General features: G+C 43.0%; 1 protein-coding gene across 1 annotated transcript; it reads left to right on the forward strand.

Annotated features, from left to right (window-relative positions):
- Window positions 1–4,489: 4,489 nt before the first annotated feature.
- Window positions 4,490–12,196, forward strand: LOC149320295 (vomeronasal type-2 receptor 26-like). Its single transcript, XM_089499411.1, has 3 exons — window positions 4,490–4,795; window positions 10,407–10,529; window positions 11,267–12,196. The coding sequence occupies exons 1-3, from the start codon at window positions 4,490–4,492 to the stop codon at window positions 12,194–12,196; spliced, it is 1,359 nt and encodes a 452-aa protein (XP_089355537.1).
- The last annotated feature ends 6,895 nt before the right edge of the window (window positions 12,197–19,091 follow it).

A 19,091-nucleotide genomic window follows, 5' to 3' on the forward strand; every position in this document is an offset into this window, starting at 1 on the left:
AAAACAAGCTTGCTCCCTCCTCAAAATGACATCCCTTGAAATATTTAAACAGGGCTATCATATCACCTCTTAACCTTCTCTTCTCCAGGCTAAACATCCCCAGCTCCCTGAGTCATTCCTCATAGAACATGGTTTCCAGACCCTTCACCATTTTTGTCACCCTCCTTTGGACACGCTCCAGTTTTTCAATGTCCTTTTTGAATTGTGGCGCCCAGAACTGGACACAATATTCTAGGTGGAACCTGACCAAAACAGAATACAGTGGCACTATTACTTCTCTGTTATGCCCAAGATTGTAAGGGCAACCTGTTTATCCTGAGAGCGTGCAATGAAAACCTCTCCCTCCGTGGACGTATTCACAGCAAGGCTGAGAAAGACATTGAGACACCAAATTTGGTTTTAAACACCATGCATGTAACATTTATTGAATCACCCAAGCAACACAAACATTGATTATCAAGAGCTCTTTCACTCACACATTCATACAATACTCACACACACTTTCCTTCCGCCAAACATTGATCAGTTGTTCTCGAAGGCTGGGGATGACACCGTTGCCGCGGATGGTGCCAACAAAATGGAGATGAAAGTCCAGGGTCTTTATACTTTTTCTTCTCTCTGGCTCTTGGCTGCTGAAGTCTTGCAATATTGCAGCCCATTACTCAACTTCTTCTTTTGGGAGGACAGACAGGTTGTTCAGATCAGTCCGTGTTCAAAGCAACTCGTTCTGTTCAAAGTTCTCCATTGTCCTGTCAGTTCCTCATCATGGCGACTCAGGAGATAAGGTTCTTCCCGGTCATGGTTCGTCACACCTGGACGGCACCCCGCTTCAGCTTCCAAGTTTTCAGACTTTCCTCGCCTCAGTTGCCAAAAACTTTCGTCACATCAATGCTCTGCGCGGAACCATCTTGTTTGGTCTTTTAGCACAATTCCTTGGTTCTTCGGTTCTTCAGCTCTGGGTTTAAGTCAGAGCTCACTCATTCGTCTTACATCTCTTGATCTAGACACTATACTTTTATTGATGCAGCCTAAAATCGCATTGCCCTTTTTAGCTGCCACATCACACTGTTCACTCATATTCAACTTGTGGTCTACTTGGACTCCTAGATCCCTTTCACACGTAGTTTCATTCAGCCAGGTGTCACCCATCCTATATCTGTGCATTTTATTTTTCCGCCCTAAGTGCAATACCTTACCTTTCTCTGTGTTGAATTTCATTTTGTTAGCTTTGGCCCAGCTTTCACGTCTATTCAGGTCATTTTGAATGTTGATCCTGTCCTCTGGAGTATTAGCTATTCCTCCTAATTTGGTGTCATCTGCAAATTTGATAAGTATGCTCCCAATTCTGTCATCCAATTCATTGATAAAGATGTTGAATAGCCCTGGGCCCAGGACAGAGCCCTGTGGGACCCCACTGGTCATTTCCCTCCAGGCTGAAAAAGAGCCATTGTTGAGCACCCTTTGGGTTCGGCCGGTCAACCAATTACAGATCCATTTAACAGTTCCTTTGTCTAGCCCACATTTTACAAGCTTGTATGCAAGAATATCATGGGAAACCTTATCAAAGGCCTTACTGAAATCAAGATATACTATATCCACTGCATTCCCTTCATCTAACAAGGTATTAGTTTTATCAAAGAAAGAGATTAGATTTGTCTGGCATTTCTTTCTCTGAAACCCATGTTGAGTTTTTGTGATTGAATATGACTCTAACCAAGGCTGCAATCCTATGTACCTGTGAATAAAACTGTATAAAGTAAATACAGAGACTTATTTCTGAGTAAATATAGTGGTTTGCCAAATGTCATAAGTTATTTAGATGTGGATACAGCTGAAGAAATGTTGTAAAGGAAACAATAGTTTCTGAGACTGACGGCTCTGTTTGTTTTTACAACTGTTTTTGTCTTAGCAGTGCTGTCTGCAGCCAGATTTGAACCCATCTTCATTTACCTTGGACAGAGGCTGCAGGAAATTTGGAAGGACCTATAGACCTCAATATGACTGACTAGCCAGTTACAATATCGCTGTGATTTTTTTAAAATTTTTATTAATTTCTTTATGTGTGTGTGTGTGTGTATATATATATATATATATATATATATATATATACACATATAATTTACAAAACCAAATAATAAAAAACTTCAGTCAAAAACTACCTCTGTTATTATCATCATCACAACTTCTTTGCATCTTTAAATCCTACTTTGTGATCCTACTCTACCTATCCCTTCGTAAGGCTAATTACCAATATCCTCCAGTAACTCATTTACTCTCTCCACTAGCTCTTGTCTTATTTCTATTACCACTTTCCATAGAATCTTTTACACAATATTATAGAATCCTAAAATTTCTATAATTTCCCCTTTATTGTGGTACACCCCGGGACTAGTTTCTCCTTCTTGTAATATCCTTTTACATGTCAAACAGCATCTGCGTTATACTCCCTTTTTCTCTCTGCAAGTATTCCTTCCATGGTTTCCATTCTTTATAGAACTTATCCAAGGTACCTTTCCCCAGTAATGTAGTCAATTTATGCATTTCAAAATATTCCATGACTTTCAATCTCCATTCATCTATAGTCGGGGTTTCTTCAGCTTTCCAATATTTGGCAAATAATGTTCTCGCCGCCACAATGAAAAAGAAAAGCAATTTTTCATTTTCCTTATCCAAATCTAAAGTGTCCGTCATGTTTAAAAGATACAGCTTAGGTCTGGCTTTTTCTCTAATCTTAATTATTTTCCCGATCTCTTTATGAATCTCCTTCCAATATGCTTCCGATTTGTTACAACGCCTCCAGCAATGTAAGTATGTTCCCACTTTTGTTTTGCATTTCCAGCACTTATTTCTATTACTCTTGAACATTTTTGAGATTTTATATGGTGTTAAATACCGCCTATACATTGTTTTGTATACATTTTCTTTTAACATTACACTCTGCGTGTATTTAACTTTTGTTTGCCATCATTTTTCCCAATGTTCCAATTGAATCTGTTCATCCAAATCTCGTGCCCACTTTATCGTGAATTCCTTAACTGTTTCTTGTTCTAATTCAGACTTTCTAATTAAATTATATATTTTGGAAGTTTGTTTTTTAGGGTCTTTTATTATTTTTTCCAATTCTGTCTCTACGGAGCCAATCTCACAAGATTTAAAATCCATCCTAAATCTCTCCCTCAACTGTCTGTAGGTGAACCAGTTGCATGAATAACCTTCTTTAATCAACTCTTCATGTGTTTTCATAACTATCCCCCTTCCTGAAATATATTATATATATATTATCAAAAGCCTTCTCCGCGTCAATAAAATACATTGCCAATTTTTTTTCGATACTTTTTTCATGGATTTCTATCAAATTTAGCAAATCCCTAATATTGCCTTTTAGCATCCTACCTGGGAGAAAGCCGCTTTGATCAGGGTGTATCCAATTTATCAATACTTTTTAAAATCTTTCCGCCAAAATTGTTACAAACAATTTATAATCTGAATTTAATAGGGCTATAGGCTATAGGATTTGTCGGATCTTTCCCCTCTTTTTGAATCAAAATTGTTGTAGATTGGGTCCATGTTTGGGGTATTTTCCCTCTCAAGACCTCGTTCATCAACCGCACCAAAGGCTCCCCAAGGATCTCTTCACAGATTTTGTAAAATTCATTAGAAAAACCATCTGATCCTGGGGATTTCCCGGTTTTACTTTTCTGTATCGCTTGTGATAGTTCATTTGTCGATATAGGTTTGTTTAACAGATCTTTTTGTTCCTCTGTTAGTTTTTGCATCTTTATCGAATTCAAGTAATTTATTATTTTTATTTCTTTGACTAATGGTTTTTTGAATACTTCTGTATAAAATTTTAAAAAACTTTTTTTAATTTGTTTCTGACTGGTCAACTCCCTCCTCTCTTCTTTCAACATTGTTATCATGCGTTTCGCTTTTTCTTTTTTCATTTGATAGGCCAGAAATTTCCCCGGTTTATTTGCTGATTCAAAAAACCTTTGTTTAGAGAATTTTAATTTCTTTTCCATCTGTTCTACCATAAAAATCAAAATTTGTTTTTGTATATATTTTATTTCTAGCAAAATATCCTTGTTTTTTGGGGTTTTTCTTTAACTCTTTTTCTTTTTGTTCTAATTCTTTATTCAATTTGTTTATCCTTACATTTTTATTTTGTTTCTTTAATTCTGAAGCTTTCTTGATCAGCCACCCCCTTATTACTGCTTTTAAAGTGTCCCAGACCATCTGGGCATTTGTTCCTTTATCTAAATTTTCCTTAAAATAAGTTTGGATATTCCAATTTAATTGTTTTACCAATTACAATATCGCTGTGATTAAGATATTTCTTATTGATTATCTACCCATGTTTTGTATTATTGGACATTACATTTTGCAATTTATATATATTTGTACAATAAAATGTATGATTATAAAATGTATAATTATCATGAGAAGTTATAATTTTCACTGGATGCAGGGATGAGGATTAGATTGACACATGTCTTTTGTCAGGAAAGCAGACACATTGTACTGGCACACCCTTTCCTTCATGTTCGCCACCCAAGAGATCAACCAGGATCCCAGGCTCTTACCCAATATCACCTTGGGGTACAATGTCCACGAGAGCTATTTGGAGGCCAGGATGACTTCGGATGGATTGGTGGACCTCCTCTCGGCAGCCCCGGCCAGTATTCCCAATTACTCCTGTGGACAAAAGAATAGCCTCTTGGCGGTCCTTGAAGGGATGGACTCCGAAAATGCCCTCTGGATGTCAGCCGTGCTGGGCATCTACAAAGTGCCCCAGGTGAGGATATGCCATAAAGCAGATGTTTGGGAAGCTGTGGTATCACATGGTAACACCTAGTGTATCACCAGGTATGGTCTACACATGCTGCAGCCTCTTAGTGATGTCCTTAGTTCCTTCTTCCCTCCCTCCCTCTCTCCTTCTTTGTTCCTTCTTTGTTCGCTCCTTCCCTCCCTTCTCCTTCCTTCCTTTTCTTCCTTCTTTCTTTAAATCCAATATTCTTCCTTATCTCCTTCCTTTCTTCTTTCCATACTCGTTCTTTTTCTCCTTTAAGGTATCACCTGGTCTAGACCACATCCCCCACACCCCCTTAGCAATGTCCTCCCTCCCTCCCTCCCTCCCTCCCTCCCTCCCTTCCTTCCTTCCTTCTTTTCTTATTTTCTTCCTTATTTCCTTTGTTTCTTCTGGGCCCCTGCATCCACATAGTTATACTCCTGGGTGGGCTTTCCAAAGGGAGACCAGAGAATGGGGACAGAAGGAAAGAGGTGCCACTACTCCTAAGGCACCCCTTCAACATTTCACAGATGAGACTGGGGCACACATGGCCAGACAGCATCAGAGTGCGCAGGATGGAAAATGCTCTTAATGAGGAAGGACACATGAGCTGGGAAAGGCTGCAGCCGTTTGCTTTTATAAAACAATAAAAACATTACAAAATAAGAGCCTTTGTGGATGATATCTGAATCTCTATGGAAGATCCAATAAATAGTATGGAACATTTATAAAATCAACTAAAATGGTATGAAGAAATATAGGATTAAAATTAAATAAAGAAAAAGCAAGTGTAATAACCCAAAATATGAATGAAAAAGAAAAACAAATTCTTAAAGAGAAATCAGGATTTAATATAAACAATGAAGTGAAATATCTAGGAGCAGTCTTGACAAATAACAATTTGGATTTATTTGGAATAATTATAAGAAAATTTGGGAAGAAATCAAAAAGAACATACAAAACTGGAAGGACTTAAATCTATCTGGGAAGAATAGTCTTGATAAATTGAATGTCTTGCCCAAAATGCTATTCTTATTTCAATAGTTCCTAGACCCAAAAATAATACAATCATTTTAAAGAATGGCAAAAAGACATAATGAACTATATCCAGGCAGGCAAAAAATCTAGAATAAAACCAAATATATTAGAAGATGCAAAATAGAGGGGAGGCTTGGCTTTGTCAAACCTGAGACTTTACTTCGAGGCAAGTTGCCTAGTATGGACTAAAGACCGGATAACTCTAAAAAACTGGAAGTCGTTCAAACTTGAAAGTACACAACTTAGATTCAGTTGGCATGTGTTTTTGTTTGATAATAAAGAAAAGCAAATCAAGATTTCTACAATCATTATATTGGAGTAGCTTTATTTCATATATGGACAGCCTTAGGAAGTAACAAATGGATTAGTTAAAAGAGGAATGTTTGGAGATAAAACAACAGTTGCTTATAAAGAACATTTTATTGTGGTTGTAGCTGTGTATAATAGATGTGTATGATTGGTATATGTAGAGTTTGTGTATATATATATATGTACATTTTAAAATTGAAATAAAAATAAATTTAAAAAACAAAACCCAAACACCTGCCTTTTCTTTTCTCCCTTTAGATCAATTACGCTTTTGTTTCTCGCTCTCTGGAGGATGACCTTCAGTTTCCCTTTTTCTACCGGACGGTCCAAATGGAGGAAGCCCTGTACCCAGGGATGGTCCAGCTGCTCCTCCATTTTGGGTGGACGTGGATCAGTCTCTTTGTTATAGACAATGACAACGGAGAAAGGTTTCTGAACAACTTGATGCCCCTGCTTAAAAGGAATGGGATCTGTGTTGCCTTCTCAGAAAGAATCCCAGACATATCAAAGCACGTGACAAAGTTGCATATTCGACTACTTGAATGGCGAGGAGTCAACATATTCCTTTACTTTGCAGAGACTCATTCCTTTGTTGATGGGGTTGTCATTATCAAAAAGATATTTACAGTAAGCCAAATATCCCTGGTTGGGAAAGTGTGGGTCACCACTGCCATGTGGGACCTGGCCTTGCAGCTGAAGTACAGTCATGTCTCTTCCGAAACCTTCCACGGCCTTTTTTCCTTCCTTCCACAGACTCACAAAGAGACAAACTATGATGATTTGCCATGGATTATCCCTGCTATGGCTGAGTTCCTGGAAAAGGCCTTCAACTGTTCATATTCACAACACACATTGTCCGTGAAAGGCTGGATGAGATGCCAAGAGAGGGAGGATCCGGAGAGTGTGACATCCCCAGAGATGCTTGAAAAGACTCTCTCTCTGGACACCTACAACATTTACACCACCGTCCAGACTATGGCCCATGCCTTAAGTGCAGCTTACTCCTCCAGGTCCAAGAGGACATCGGCTAGCAGTGGCTGGTCAAAATATCAAAGGGTCCAGCCATGGCAGGTAAAGCCCTCTCCTCATGCACACAAATGATTAGCCAAATAGTTTGGGGCACTCTCTGCCAGATTTCTTGGAGTGAGTTTCAAAGGTGGGGACAGTGGCATCTTTAGGGAAGTGTGTGGACCACCTCAGAGGAAGTGTGACACCCGGTCAGGTCCTACTCCCACGCCTCCCAGCTTCTCCGATGCTTTCCTTGTGTGAGATTGCCAAGGCACTGGAAAAGAAGAAGGGGCAGCACACACACCTCCTGGACCCTCCCTCTGCAACCCTTGCCCAGCTCCCTGCCTGGTCCCTGGTCTTCCTGGGTGGGCATTTGAGTGGGCATTTGGGTGGGAGGTGGCTGGGCAGCCCAGGAGGGGGACAGGGAGACAAAACAACTGGTGACGCCAATAGTAGGGAAGCCATTTGGAGGAGGCACTCTTTGGGCACCTAGATGGACGGGAAAAGCCAGAAAGTCCATGGCGTTGCTGCTGTCCTTTGCAAATTTCTTTTTGAGGCCTAAATATTTTTCCCATGTTGATGTATTCCCAGGGAACTCCCAGAATTTACATGATTTTTTTTTTTATTATTCCCATTCCCTGGTTCAGTAGAAATTAACCCAGAATTTCCCTCTCTATGGTAGACTGTTTCTGTTGTCCTGAAGAGAGCCACGATGGTTGATGCCAAAAGAGAGAGAGAGAGACTGTCCCTAGAACAGAACAGATTCACTCAAGTGAGGAAAGGAGGATTTACAATGTGCATTCCAATGGGCCCTAACAAGCTGGGGATTCATTTTTGCTATCTATGGAAGGATGCAAGGCTGAGTCGACCCTGGAGTCCCTGGCTGGGATCGAACCCACAACCTTGTGGCTGTGGCTGTGAGAGGGTGCAGTACAGGCATTGGACCACTGCACCACCAGGGCTCCCTGGTGAATTGTGGTGCCCAGAACTGATAACACCTGAATATTTATTTATTTATTTATTTATTTAGCAACTGGAAAGGGCTCCGTGGAAAGTGGTGAGAAGCTATTTCGGAAACATGACCCAATTCAGAGATTGCATCTACACTGCAGAATTAATACATTTTGACACCTATTTAACTGCTGTGGGTCCATCCAACAGAATCCTAGGATCTATAGTTTGCAAATCACTGGCCACTCATTCACCATGAAGGCTACACAGCTTGTAAAACTACAGATCCCAGGATTCCATAGGACGGAACTACATCACTTAAAAGTGGTGTCAAAATTATTTCTTTCTACCATCCATATGCACCATATGTGGGTCTAGGATGGGAAACCATGAATATTCAGGTAAAATCAGAAGAAAAGTAACTGGAAAGTCTCAATCCTCCCAAAGTTCAGGAAAGGCCACATACCAAAGGGGCCACACAGCAAGCATACAATGGCTTGTTATTAATAGTGCCACTCTATTCTGGTTTGGTCAGGCCCCACCTGGAATACTGTGTCCAGTTCTGGGCCTCACAAGTCAAGATGGATGTAGAGAAACTGGATCATGTCCAAAGGAGGGACACCAAAATGGTGAAGGGCCTGGAAACCATGAAGCCCCTCAAGGAAAGATTTAGGGAGCTGGATTTGTTTAGCTTGAAGAAGAGATGGAATATCAACAATCTCAGACACCATACTACTAGTGGAAAACATCATCAACTTGGAATGGTTACTAAGGTAGGTCAAGGAAGATTGTGCAAAAGTAGGATCCACAGTGCACATAAAGAAAAGACAAATAATGACCATGGAGGATCTACATAAATTCAACCTAGACAATGAGGAAATCAAAATAGTTGAAGAGTTCCCATAACTTGGATCAAACATTGATCAGAAAGGAATGGAAAGGGCAACCATACAAGAACTAGGCAAGGTTTGAACGTTCAAAGATATAGTACTGCACCCTACACAGTTAGAATCATCCAAGCCATTGTATTTCCCTCCCCTGTGCATCTGTGTGAGAGCTGGATGGTGAAGAAAGCAGATAGAAAATTAATTCATTTGAGATATGGTGCTGGAGAAGAGTGCTGAGGATACTGCGGGCAGCCAAAAAGACAAACAAATGGGTCCAAGAACAAATCAAGCCTCAACTCTCTCTGGAAGCCAAGATGACTAAACTGAAACTGTCATACTTTGGCCACATTATGAGAAGGCATGACTCCTTAGAAAACTAGGAAAGGAAGAGGGAAGTAGAAAGAGATGAAGGCCGCATGCCAGATGGATGGACTCAATGAGGGAGGTCACGGGTGTGAGTTTGCAAAGCAGTGGAGGATATATGGGTCTTGGAGATGCCACATCCACAGGGTTGCCATGCGTCAAGGTTGACTCAGTCTCCTGTTCTTTCCTCTCTTCTCCCAGCTTCATCCCTTCCTGAGAAACCCCCAGTCCTACAATTCCTCCATGGACAACAGAGTGCACTTGGGCAAGAAAGGAGACCTGGCTGCCCACTTCGACATCGTGAACTGGGTACTTTTCCCCAACAGAACTGTCATTCGGGTGAAATTTGGGAGTCTGGAAAGTCAGGAGGAACCAGGCCTCAAGTTCACCATCGACCAGGAAGCCATCATTTGGCCTGAACAGCTCAACCAGGTGAGGACAGAAAATCTTTCTTTCCAGATCATCTCCTTTAGATGGTTATGATTGCTGATGCAGGTGTAACAGTGAAATTATACTGAGAATGTCCTCATTAGGGTTGGACCACTCAAACATTATCCACTCCGCCTACATTTTAGTGGGTTGGGTGTTCTCATCATAGAGTTGGAAGAGGTCCCCTCAAGTCCATCCAGTCCAACCCCAGGTCAGTTCAGGATCTCCATTTAAAGCATCCCTAGAGGGAGCTCTCCAGCCTTTTTTGAGAGATGTCAAGGGAAGGAGACCTTTCCATCTCTGTTGGGAATTACTCCATTGTCAAAGTTCTAATGTTCAATCAAAAGCCACCTTCCTGTTACTTCAAACCATTAGACCTGGTCCTACCCTTTGGGGCTGCAGAGAACAAACCTGCATCCTCCCCTCTTGAGCTGTGTAAATCATGTCACACTTTGGTCTCTTCTCCAAGATGAATGTGCCCAGCTCTCCTCGTTTGTTTTGTTATTGATCCAGCACCTTAAATTTCTCCTTTCACATTAGGACTAAACCCCAAAGTGGATTCACCAGCCCCTGACAACTGGTGCCTTTCCATAGCTATCTAAAATGCCTTTCCCCTTGCCTTTTCTTCTTAGACCCTTCCCTCTTCCAGATGCGTGGAGAGCTGTAGGCCTGGATCAGCCAAGGCAGTGAGAGAAGGGAAACCCATTTGCTGCTACGGCTGTGATCTCTGCACAGAAATTGGGTGTATATATACTGTGTGAGCCTGGGAATGCAGGAGTGATTTGCATGCGTATTGTTTTGTGTTGATGGCTGGCCTCAGCCTGGGAGGATAATGCAAACGAGGATTAATGTCTGCTAATTGGTGATCACTTATCTGTTGGGAAACCATTCAGAGTCAGGGGCTTTCCCAGCAGATAAATGATCACCAATTAGCAGACATTAATCTTCGTTTGCATTATCCTCCCAGGCTGAGGCCAGCCATCAACACAGAACAATATGCATGCAAATCACTCCTGCATTCCCAGGCTCACACAGTATATATATACCCATTCTTTCCAGGCAAAGCACTCTCTGAAGATGCCAACCACAGATGCTGGCGAAACGTCAGAAAGAAACTCTACTAGAACATGGCCACGTAGCCCGAAAAACCCACAAAAAAAACTGAGGAGGAGGAGGAGGATGACGGAGCAGGACGCAAGGGGCCAAGGGGGGTGGCATCGGAGTGCTTTTCCACACCAGAACAAATCGCAGTGCAATCGAAGGAGCCTGGAAGCGAATTCTCTTTAGTCACTTTTTTTCCAGTTTTACCAAAATGAGGAGTCACTCTGGAATCACTGCTGAAGTGCCTTGCAAGGAGCTCCCATAGAAAGCAATGGCGTCTGATAACACATTCACTTTACGACGTGAATGCGCATTGTTGGAAGTGCAGTCACGTTGGAACTGAGCCGGAAAATCCCCAAAAAGCTCCACGTGATACATACCTCATGATTAGTATGCCTTTATCTTTTCAGATGCAGATCTCTGTGCCAAGTGTCCAGAGGACCAGCATCCCAACCAAGACAGGGATCAATGTATCTCTAAAGAGACAACCTTCCTCTCCTATGAAGAACCTCTGGGGATCGTTCTTGGGACCTTAGCCCTCTTCTTCTGTTCAACCACCCTTTTACTCTTTGGCATCTTCCTTAAAAACAGAGAAACTCCAATAGTCAAAGCCAACAACCGAGATCTCTCCTACCTTCTCCTGGTCTCCCTCCTACTCTCCTTCTTGTCCTCTTTCTTCTTCATTGGCCAGCCACAAAAGGTCACCTGCCTCCTCCGACAAATAGCCTTCAGCCTCATCTTCTCAATTGCCATCTCATCTGTGTTGGCCAAAACCATCCTGGTGGTGCTGGCCTTCCTGGCCACAAGGCCTGGGAACAGGATGAGGAGGCATCTGGGGAAGGGTCTAGCCAATGCCACTGTCCTTTCTTGCTCTGGGGTTCAAGTGGTCATCTGCATCACATGGTTGTGCATCTCTCCCCCCTTTCCAGACTCAGACATGAACTCCCAGCCTGGAGAGATCCTACTGAAATGCAACGAAGGCTCAGTGGCCATGTTCTACCTTTCCCTTGGCTACCTGGGCTTCCTGGCTGCCATCTGCTTCACGGTGGCTTTCCTGGCTAGGAAGCTGCCTGGGGCCTTCAACGAAGCCAAGCTGATCACCTTCAGCATGCTGGTCTTCTGCAGTGTCTGGGTCTCCTTTGTGCCCACTTACCTGAGCACCAAGGGAAAGTACATGGTGGCCGTCCAGGTCTTCTCCATCTTGGCCTCCAGCGCTGGGCTCCTGGGCTGCATCTTCCTCCCCAAGTGCTACATCATTGTTTTCAGGCCTGACCTGAACAGAAAGGAATATCTATCAGCAAAAGCCAAAGATGGCACCTGATAATCCAAATTCTAATTCATAAAAAAGTAACCATATGGATATCTACTAGAGTTCCTTATTTGCTAGCATTACAGTCAATTTCTTGTAGCTTTTATTTTTTTGGATACTCTGAAAGTGGCTGCAGTCATTTTGCTTCATATTCAAAGGTCCAGGTCAGTGCAGGATCTCCATCTAAAGCAGGGGTAGGCAACCTTTTTGAGCCGGGGGCCGGGTTGCTGTCCCTCAGACAACTGGGGGGCCGAAGCCAAAAAATAAATAACTAAATAATTTTTTAAAAAATTAATTAAATAAATAAATTGGGACAAATGTAGGAAAAAATTTTCAAATGGAGGACACTTTTTTAAAAAATGGAGGACACGCAAAAAATTTTGCTGATTTTAAAAAAAAATGTTAATATAAATGCATGTTTCGGAGGCTTCTATAGACAATTGCCCCCCTTGCCTGCCGTTTGCCCCCCATTGCCTGCCTCCTCCTGATAGGCCAAAGGCCCCACGCCCTCATACGAGAGGCCAAAGGCTCTGGCGGCAATGGGCGGCAGGACTGGGCTAGGGCCGGTCCCAAGGCCTTGCCAGGCCGCATCCGGCCCGCAGGCCACAGGTTGCCTACCCCTGATCTAAAGCCTCTCCTGCAGGGAGCCATCCAGCCTTTTTGCAAAGCTGTCCAGGGAAAGAGACTCTTCCATCTCTCTAGGGAACTCATGGACACACAGGGCTACCCAGATTGATTTGGTCTATTCCTATTTTGAACTTGGAGAAGTTCCTCTTAGGACTTTATCGCACCTACTTACCTCTTCCGAACTGGGTTCAAATTCTGAAGATACGCTGATTTTATTGCATGAACATTTCCTTCAAAATGGCTTCCTATTCCTTCCAGTGTTGTATTTGGGGCCCGTAAGTTGCTTTGTCGGCCATTTTTTCCAATCAGAAGCTTCGCATTTGGAAGAAATGGCTGCCGAAGCGACTTATGGGGCCCGAATTCAACACTGGAGGGAACGGGAAGTCGTTTTGAGGAAAATGTCCATGCAACAAAGTCAGTATAACTTCCAAATTTGAGCCCAATTTGGAAAAGGTAAATCGGTGTGATAAAGTCCTTAGAGTGTCCCATTGAGCATTTTTGGCTCAGGGATTTGGGAAATTGTAGCCCAAAAATACAACTTTCGTAGCTCTCATTTTCCTTTCCAAGGAAACTCATGGACCACATTTTTTAATGCATAGAAATAAAGTGGCAAATAATCATTAAAAATAAAAATGGTAACCAATTCTCAGTCCATACTTTTCAGTCTCTACTCTCTGGCCTTCATGGGAGGAAATCACGGAATGAATGATGGAATGAATCGTTGATGGTTTTTACACCAAACTGATGGCTGTTCTTTCATGATCATAAAATGGCTGGTAATGGATGAAGGAGGTTAATCCAAAAAGATACTGGAACATCCAAAGTCCTCTTTAATTTCATGGTTTACTTGCAACACTTTCTTCAACAAGGCTCTAAGAACAGCCTGGGAAATGGAAGAGAAGGGGCTTCGGCTTCCCATTGATTTCATCCTTGAGTGTTGTTATTTGGATTTTAAAAATATTTTATTGATCTTCATTAAAACCATTCATCCTACAAGCCATTACTACATGCTACACCAACATCAGCATGAACATCAGCGTAAACAATGCAAAAAGACTTGACAAAATCTTATACATTTTCATTGTGTCGCTATGCTTCCTCTAAACCAATATATATATATTTAATCACATAACGTTGCTCCCTCATGCAGGAAGACACAACTAAACCACTCCTGTATGAAACCATCCAACCTCTCCTTAAAGGCCATGCATCCAAAGATGGATGAAAGGATGGCATAAATTATAGAATCTTACATTTGGAAGGGTCTAAGATGGGGCCATCCTGAATCCTCTGCCATGCAGGAAGACACAACTTCACCACTCCTGAAAATTGCTCATCCAACCTCTGTGAAAGACCACCGAAGATGGCTGAATAGATGGAATGAATCAGGGAATCGTAGAGCCTTATCGTGTGAGAAAAGGAAGCTGAAACGGAGTGGGAGAGTAGCAGCTTTCTCCATGCCTTTCCGCATGGCGTTGCAGCACTTCCATTCTCCTTCCTGAAGGAGATGATTGTAAAAACATGCCTTTAATGAAAGGGATTTTCCAGTGCAACAAAAAAGTACGCTTGCAAGACTGTCTTCCTTGGGAAGGGAATGGAAGACTCTCTGCTGCCCCAGAGGGGAGCACCAGGCCTAATGGTTTTAAGTGACAGAAAGTAAAATTTGTTTGAGCATTAGAAAGAACTTTTTGACATTAAAAGCAGTTGGATAATTGAACCAGTGTCCTAGAGAGGTGGTGCAATCTCCTTCTCTGGACATCTTCCAAAAGAAGCTGGACAGGTTTCTGCTGACCATACTCTACCCTCATTATTGATTGATTGATTGATTGATTGGATTTATATCCCACCTTTCTCCACCATGAGATTCAGGGCAGGTTACAATATAATAAAAAGGCAAGCTAAAACACTGATTAGAAAATCCTCTTGGCTGACAACGCTCACGCCCCCGTCCCATAATGGCCTTTTCTTGATATCAGGCCTACTCTTAGTGCAGCAACCAGCCAGCCAGTGGTATCTACCGTAGCTGCACCCAGATTGCCACCACCTCTCCCTCCTTCACCCAGATCTGCTCCTCTCTCTTGCTGGTGTTGGCATTATAGCAAAAGGGAAGTTTGTTGCTTGTTTGCTACTCCCAAGGTGACCGGGTGCAAAGGGAGCAGCAACTGAGCAGCTGCTTGAGCAGCGACTGAGAAGCCTCTTGCCCACACTGGAATTGCGGCAAAAGCCAGCGCAGGCAAGTGGCCTCTCAGTTGCTGCTTAGCTGCTGCTCCCAAAGTGACTGGGAGCAAAGGAAGAAATTTCTCCCCAGTAAGGAAAGACTCTTATTCCTTCTTTGCCGGGATGGAGAGGGGAAAAGCCATCATCCCACTTTTCTCCCGGACAAGGAAGGGGTCTCAATCTGAGAGAAACAGAGGACTCTTTCGAAGAATTGACTCCAGACACTCCTTCCTCTCCTCTGTTTCTTTTGCTACCTCTTCTCTCGGCCTGTCTGACAATAGAAAGCAGGAGCAGCAGCACAGGTCCAACCTGCCAGCCAAGTCCTGGGAAAGCTTGCAAGGCTTAAGCAGGGTCTCAAATGGGAAAACTCCATTTCGCTTCCACTTTTCCCTGACCACCTACTGCTCTAACAGCTCTTCCCCGCCATGGTCCATAATTCTGGTTCCCCTTGTCTTTCTTGCGTGCCAATAAAGTATTGCCATGTAAGAAAGAGAAGGGGAACCAGAGCCCTTTATGGACCATAGTGGAGATGAGGAGTTAGAGGTCCCCTGCTACTCGTCTTGTAGTGGAATGACAGAATAATTCTTCTCGTGCCTGAAGAATTGTGGGCAATAAAATTACTTTTTTCCCCACATGAAAAGTGGGAGAGAATTACAATTTCTCCTCTCTCACAATGGCCATCAATCAGCCATTCCAATCAGGGGCAGGAAATTCCTCTTGGAGCTCGTTCTTCTTAACATCCCTGCTTTACGATACCATTGCAGTAAAACTGCAGAGGTGCAAGAGACTGTGAATATCTAGTGAAGGTAAAGCTGTCTTGCCAAGGAGCTGTTGAGACTGTGTCTTTTTGTTCTTTTTGCAATGCCTGGATTCAAATTTGCCAAGCTAAAGCAGAAACTGTCACACAAGGAAGAAGCGGAGGTAGATTGGTGAAATCACTAGGTGAAACCCCGCGTTCTGAATCGAATCCAAGGAGTGGCGTTCCTATTAGGATCCGATTTAAACCTAGAACGGTTCTAGAGCAACCCGCAATCGTCCCCACTACAAATCGAATTGTAGAGCGGGATAGAAATTTAATTCGAACTTTCCTCATTTAACGCGTGTTAAAACAACACTAGGGTCTGACCTACGTTTTTCCCTTGATTCGAGTTAGGAACTGGAGCATTTAAATAGGAACGACAGCCTTTGAATCGTGTTAGATGGATGGGAGGAGCGGAGTGCGATGGGGCTGGCCTTGGGGGAGTTGCCCTTTCTGTCCCCATCTGTCATGGCTGTCACCATTTTTGCTTCCCTCACCCCTTTGTCCGCTGTGGTCTTTCAATAAGAGGTGGATTGCAACCTCCCCTCTGTGTGGGGAGAGCCCATTTCTAACGGAGGAGAGGCAGGAAGGGAAGGCTCCTCTCAAAGAGGCATTCCCTGTCCGCTTGGGCTCTGATCTCGCCCAGACAGGGGAGGGAAGGCTCCTCGCGAGGAGGCATCTGATCTCGCCAAGGCAAGGAAGGGCTCTGATCAATGGGGGGGGGGGGATAGAGCCTTTCTCCCTCCCTTTCTCAAATGGAATCTGCCTTCTCCTCCAACCCTGGAAAGAGAATCTTTGGGAAGAGTGCTCCCTCCCTGCTTTTCCAGCAGCCTCCTTCGTTCTCTGGGCTCTCCGAAGGGATTCTCCCTGGCTGTCTTTTGGGAGACATGAAGAGGGGATGGGAAAACCTATCCCATAGTTCCTCTGGAAAGAGCCCCCATTGATCTCTGTGCTCTCTGAAGGGATTCTCCCTGGCTGTCTTTTGGGATGCTGTCATGGAAAACCTATCCCATAGTTCCTCTGGAAAGAGCCCCCATTGATCTCTGTGCTCTCCGAAGGGATTCTCCCTGGCTGTCTTTTGGGATGCTGTCATGGAAAACCTATCCCATAGTTCCTCTGGAAAGAGCCCCCATTGATCTCTGTGCTCTCCGAAGGGATTCTCCCTGGCTGTCTTTTGCGATGCTGTCATGGAAACCCTATCCCATAGTTCCTCTGGAAAGAGCCCCCATTGATCTCTGTGCTCTCCGAAGGGATTCTCCCTGGCTGTCTTTTGCGATGCTGTCATGGAAACCCTATCCCATAGTTCCTCTGGAAAGAGCCCCCATTGATGTCTGTGCTCTCCGAAGGGATTCTCCCTGGCTGTCTTTTGCGATGCTGTCATGGAAAACCTATCCCATAGTTCCTCTGGAAAGAGCTTGGGTTTCAATGAAATGGAAACGATGCCAAAAGATAAATCGCTTCCAAATATTCCGGATTAACGTTACGTCATTCTGACGTACTATTGATTGACAGCTCCAAATAAGGTATGGAGGAGAAGAATCGCTTTATTTAAACACCGATTTCATGCCAAGTAGGAACGCTTGCAGGTAAAAACTTCGATTTAAACAACCAGATGGGAACGATGAACAAAGCGATTCGGATAGCGGGATAAGAACAGTGTTATTTTGAATCGATTTTATTAAAACCGTTGTATCTTAAATCGTTTCAAATCTTAAGTGAGAACAACCCCAATATCTAGTGAAGGTAAAGCTGTCTTGCCAAGGAGCTGTTGAGACTGTGTCTTTTTGTTCTTTTTGCAATGCCTGGATTCAAATTTGCCAAGCTAAAGCAGAAACTGTCACACAAGGAAGAAGCGGAGGTAGATTGGTGTAGTTTATGTGGAAGACAGAGTGAAGAAGACAAGCAAAGATCAGTTTTGTCTACAAGTCCTATACTTAGAAGAAGGATTGTTGGATCTGTAGTCCAAAATTTTTCCAAATTCTATTTTTCTCTCTCGACCCAACTCTCTCCAGTACACCGGAGCAACTGATGCAAGCTCCAGGAAAAGAGATTCCACCTCAGCATTAGGGGGAACCTCCTGACAGTGGAACACACTCCTTCCTTGGAGTGTAGTGGAGTCTCCTTCCATAGAAGTTTTTAAGCAGAGGTTGGATGGCCATCTGTCAGGGATGCTTTGGTTTAAATTTCCCGCATGGCAAGGGGTTGGACTGGATGGCGCTTGTGGTCTCTTCCAACTCTATGATTCTATGATACTAGAATGCACTGAATTCAGTGCAATTATGGAGTCCAGCTATTGTTGGGCTGAGAGTTCCAGCAGCCCTTTTCTGGTGTAGCCAATGCTGAGAAATGCTGGGAGCTGCAGTCCAACAACATCTGGAGCTTGGAGGCCATGTCATCCCTGGTTAATACTGGATGGGAGACCGTCAGGGAATACTATGTTTTGTAGGCTAGCTTTCAGAGGAAGGACCTGGGAAAATCACCTCACCTAAGAAATCCCTTGGAAATTCACAGTCCCCCATAAGTTTATGGGCTTCTTGAAGGCACTGTGTGTTAATGCGTGCACACACACACACACACACACACTTCATAATCTCTGCAACCTCTGAACCCAGCTAAACTATATCTGGCCCTGTGGCACTTCTCACCGTGTAGTGGCAGAATTTTCTTGTTATAATAGAAAGCTATAGAAAGATGGAGTCACTTTGGTTAGAAGAAGAAAAATAGTTTAAATTGAGGCTTGAAACTGGAGCATAGAAGAATAGGGAGTGCATCTTGACCTGGCACCAGCAAAGCAGACATAACACAAACAACTTAGATAAGAAAATACAACTGTTGAAGGCTACTGAAGGCTGCTGAATTCCTAAGGGAGGAGTAAAGAGTGGAAACTACAGTTTTAATGTATGCATAATTCTCTGTCTTGATTGTAAGAATTCTGTATGTTTAAATTGTAATTAGCCAATGAAATGTCATGAGAGAGCTTCTTTGTGTAATTGACTATAAAATTAGACCATCTTGTTTTGTTCTGGGCCTCAATTTTGGAACTTTGAAATCCACTGAGGATATTATTCTTTGCCGATTTTAAGAATAAAACTTTGCAATTTTCAACTTTCTGGGTCCTTTGCCAATTCCTGGTTTCGTCCGTGAACCTGAAGCTTTGTGAGAGAAGGCCCAGGTTCTTAGGTTCCTGTGTTTTTATTATGTTATCTATTACAACCCAAGGCACCAGATGAGGAGCCAGAATACACAGAATCTATGCAGGAATAC

Source organism: Sceloporus occidentalis, unplaced genomic scaffold, assembly GCF_023333645.1.
Source record: "Sceloporus occidentalis isolate IW3139 unplaced genomic scaffold, rSceOcc1.0.p SCAF_1, whole genome shotgun sequence".
Lineage (NCBI taxonomy): Eukaryota > Metazoa > Chordata > Lepidosauria > Squamata > Phrynosomatidae > Sceloporus > Sceloporus occidentalis.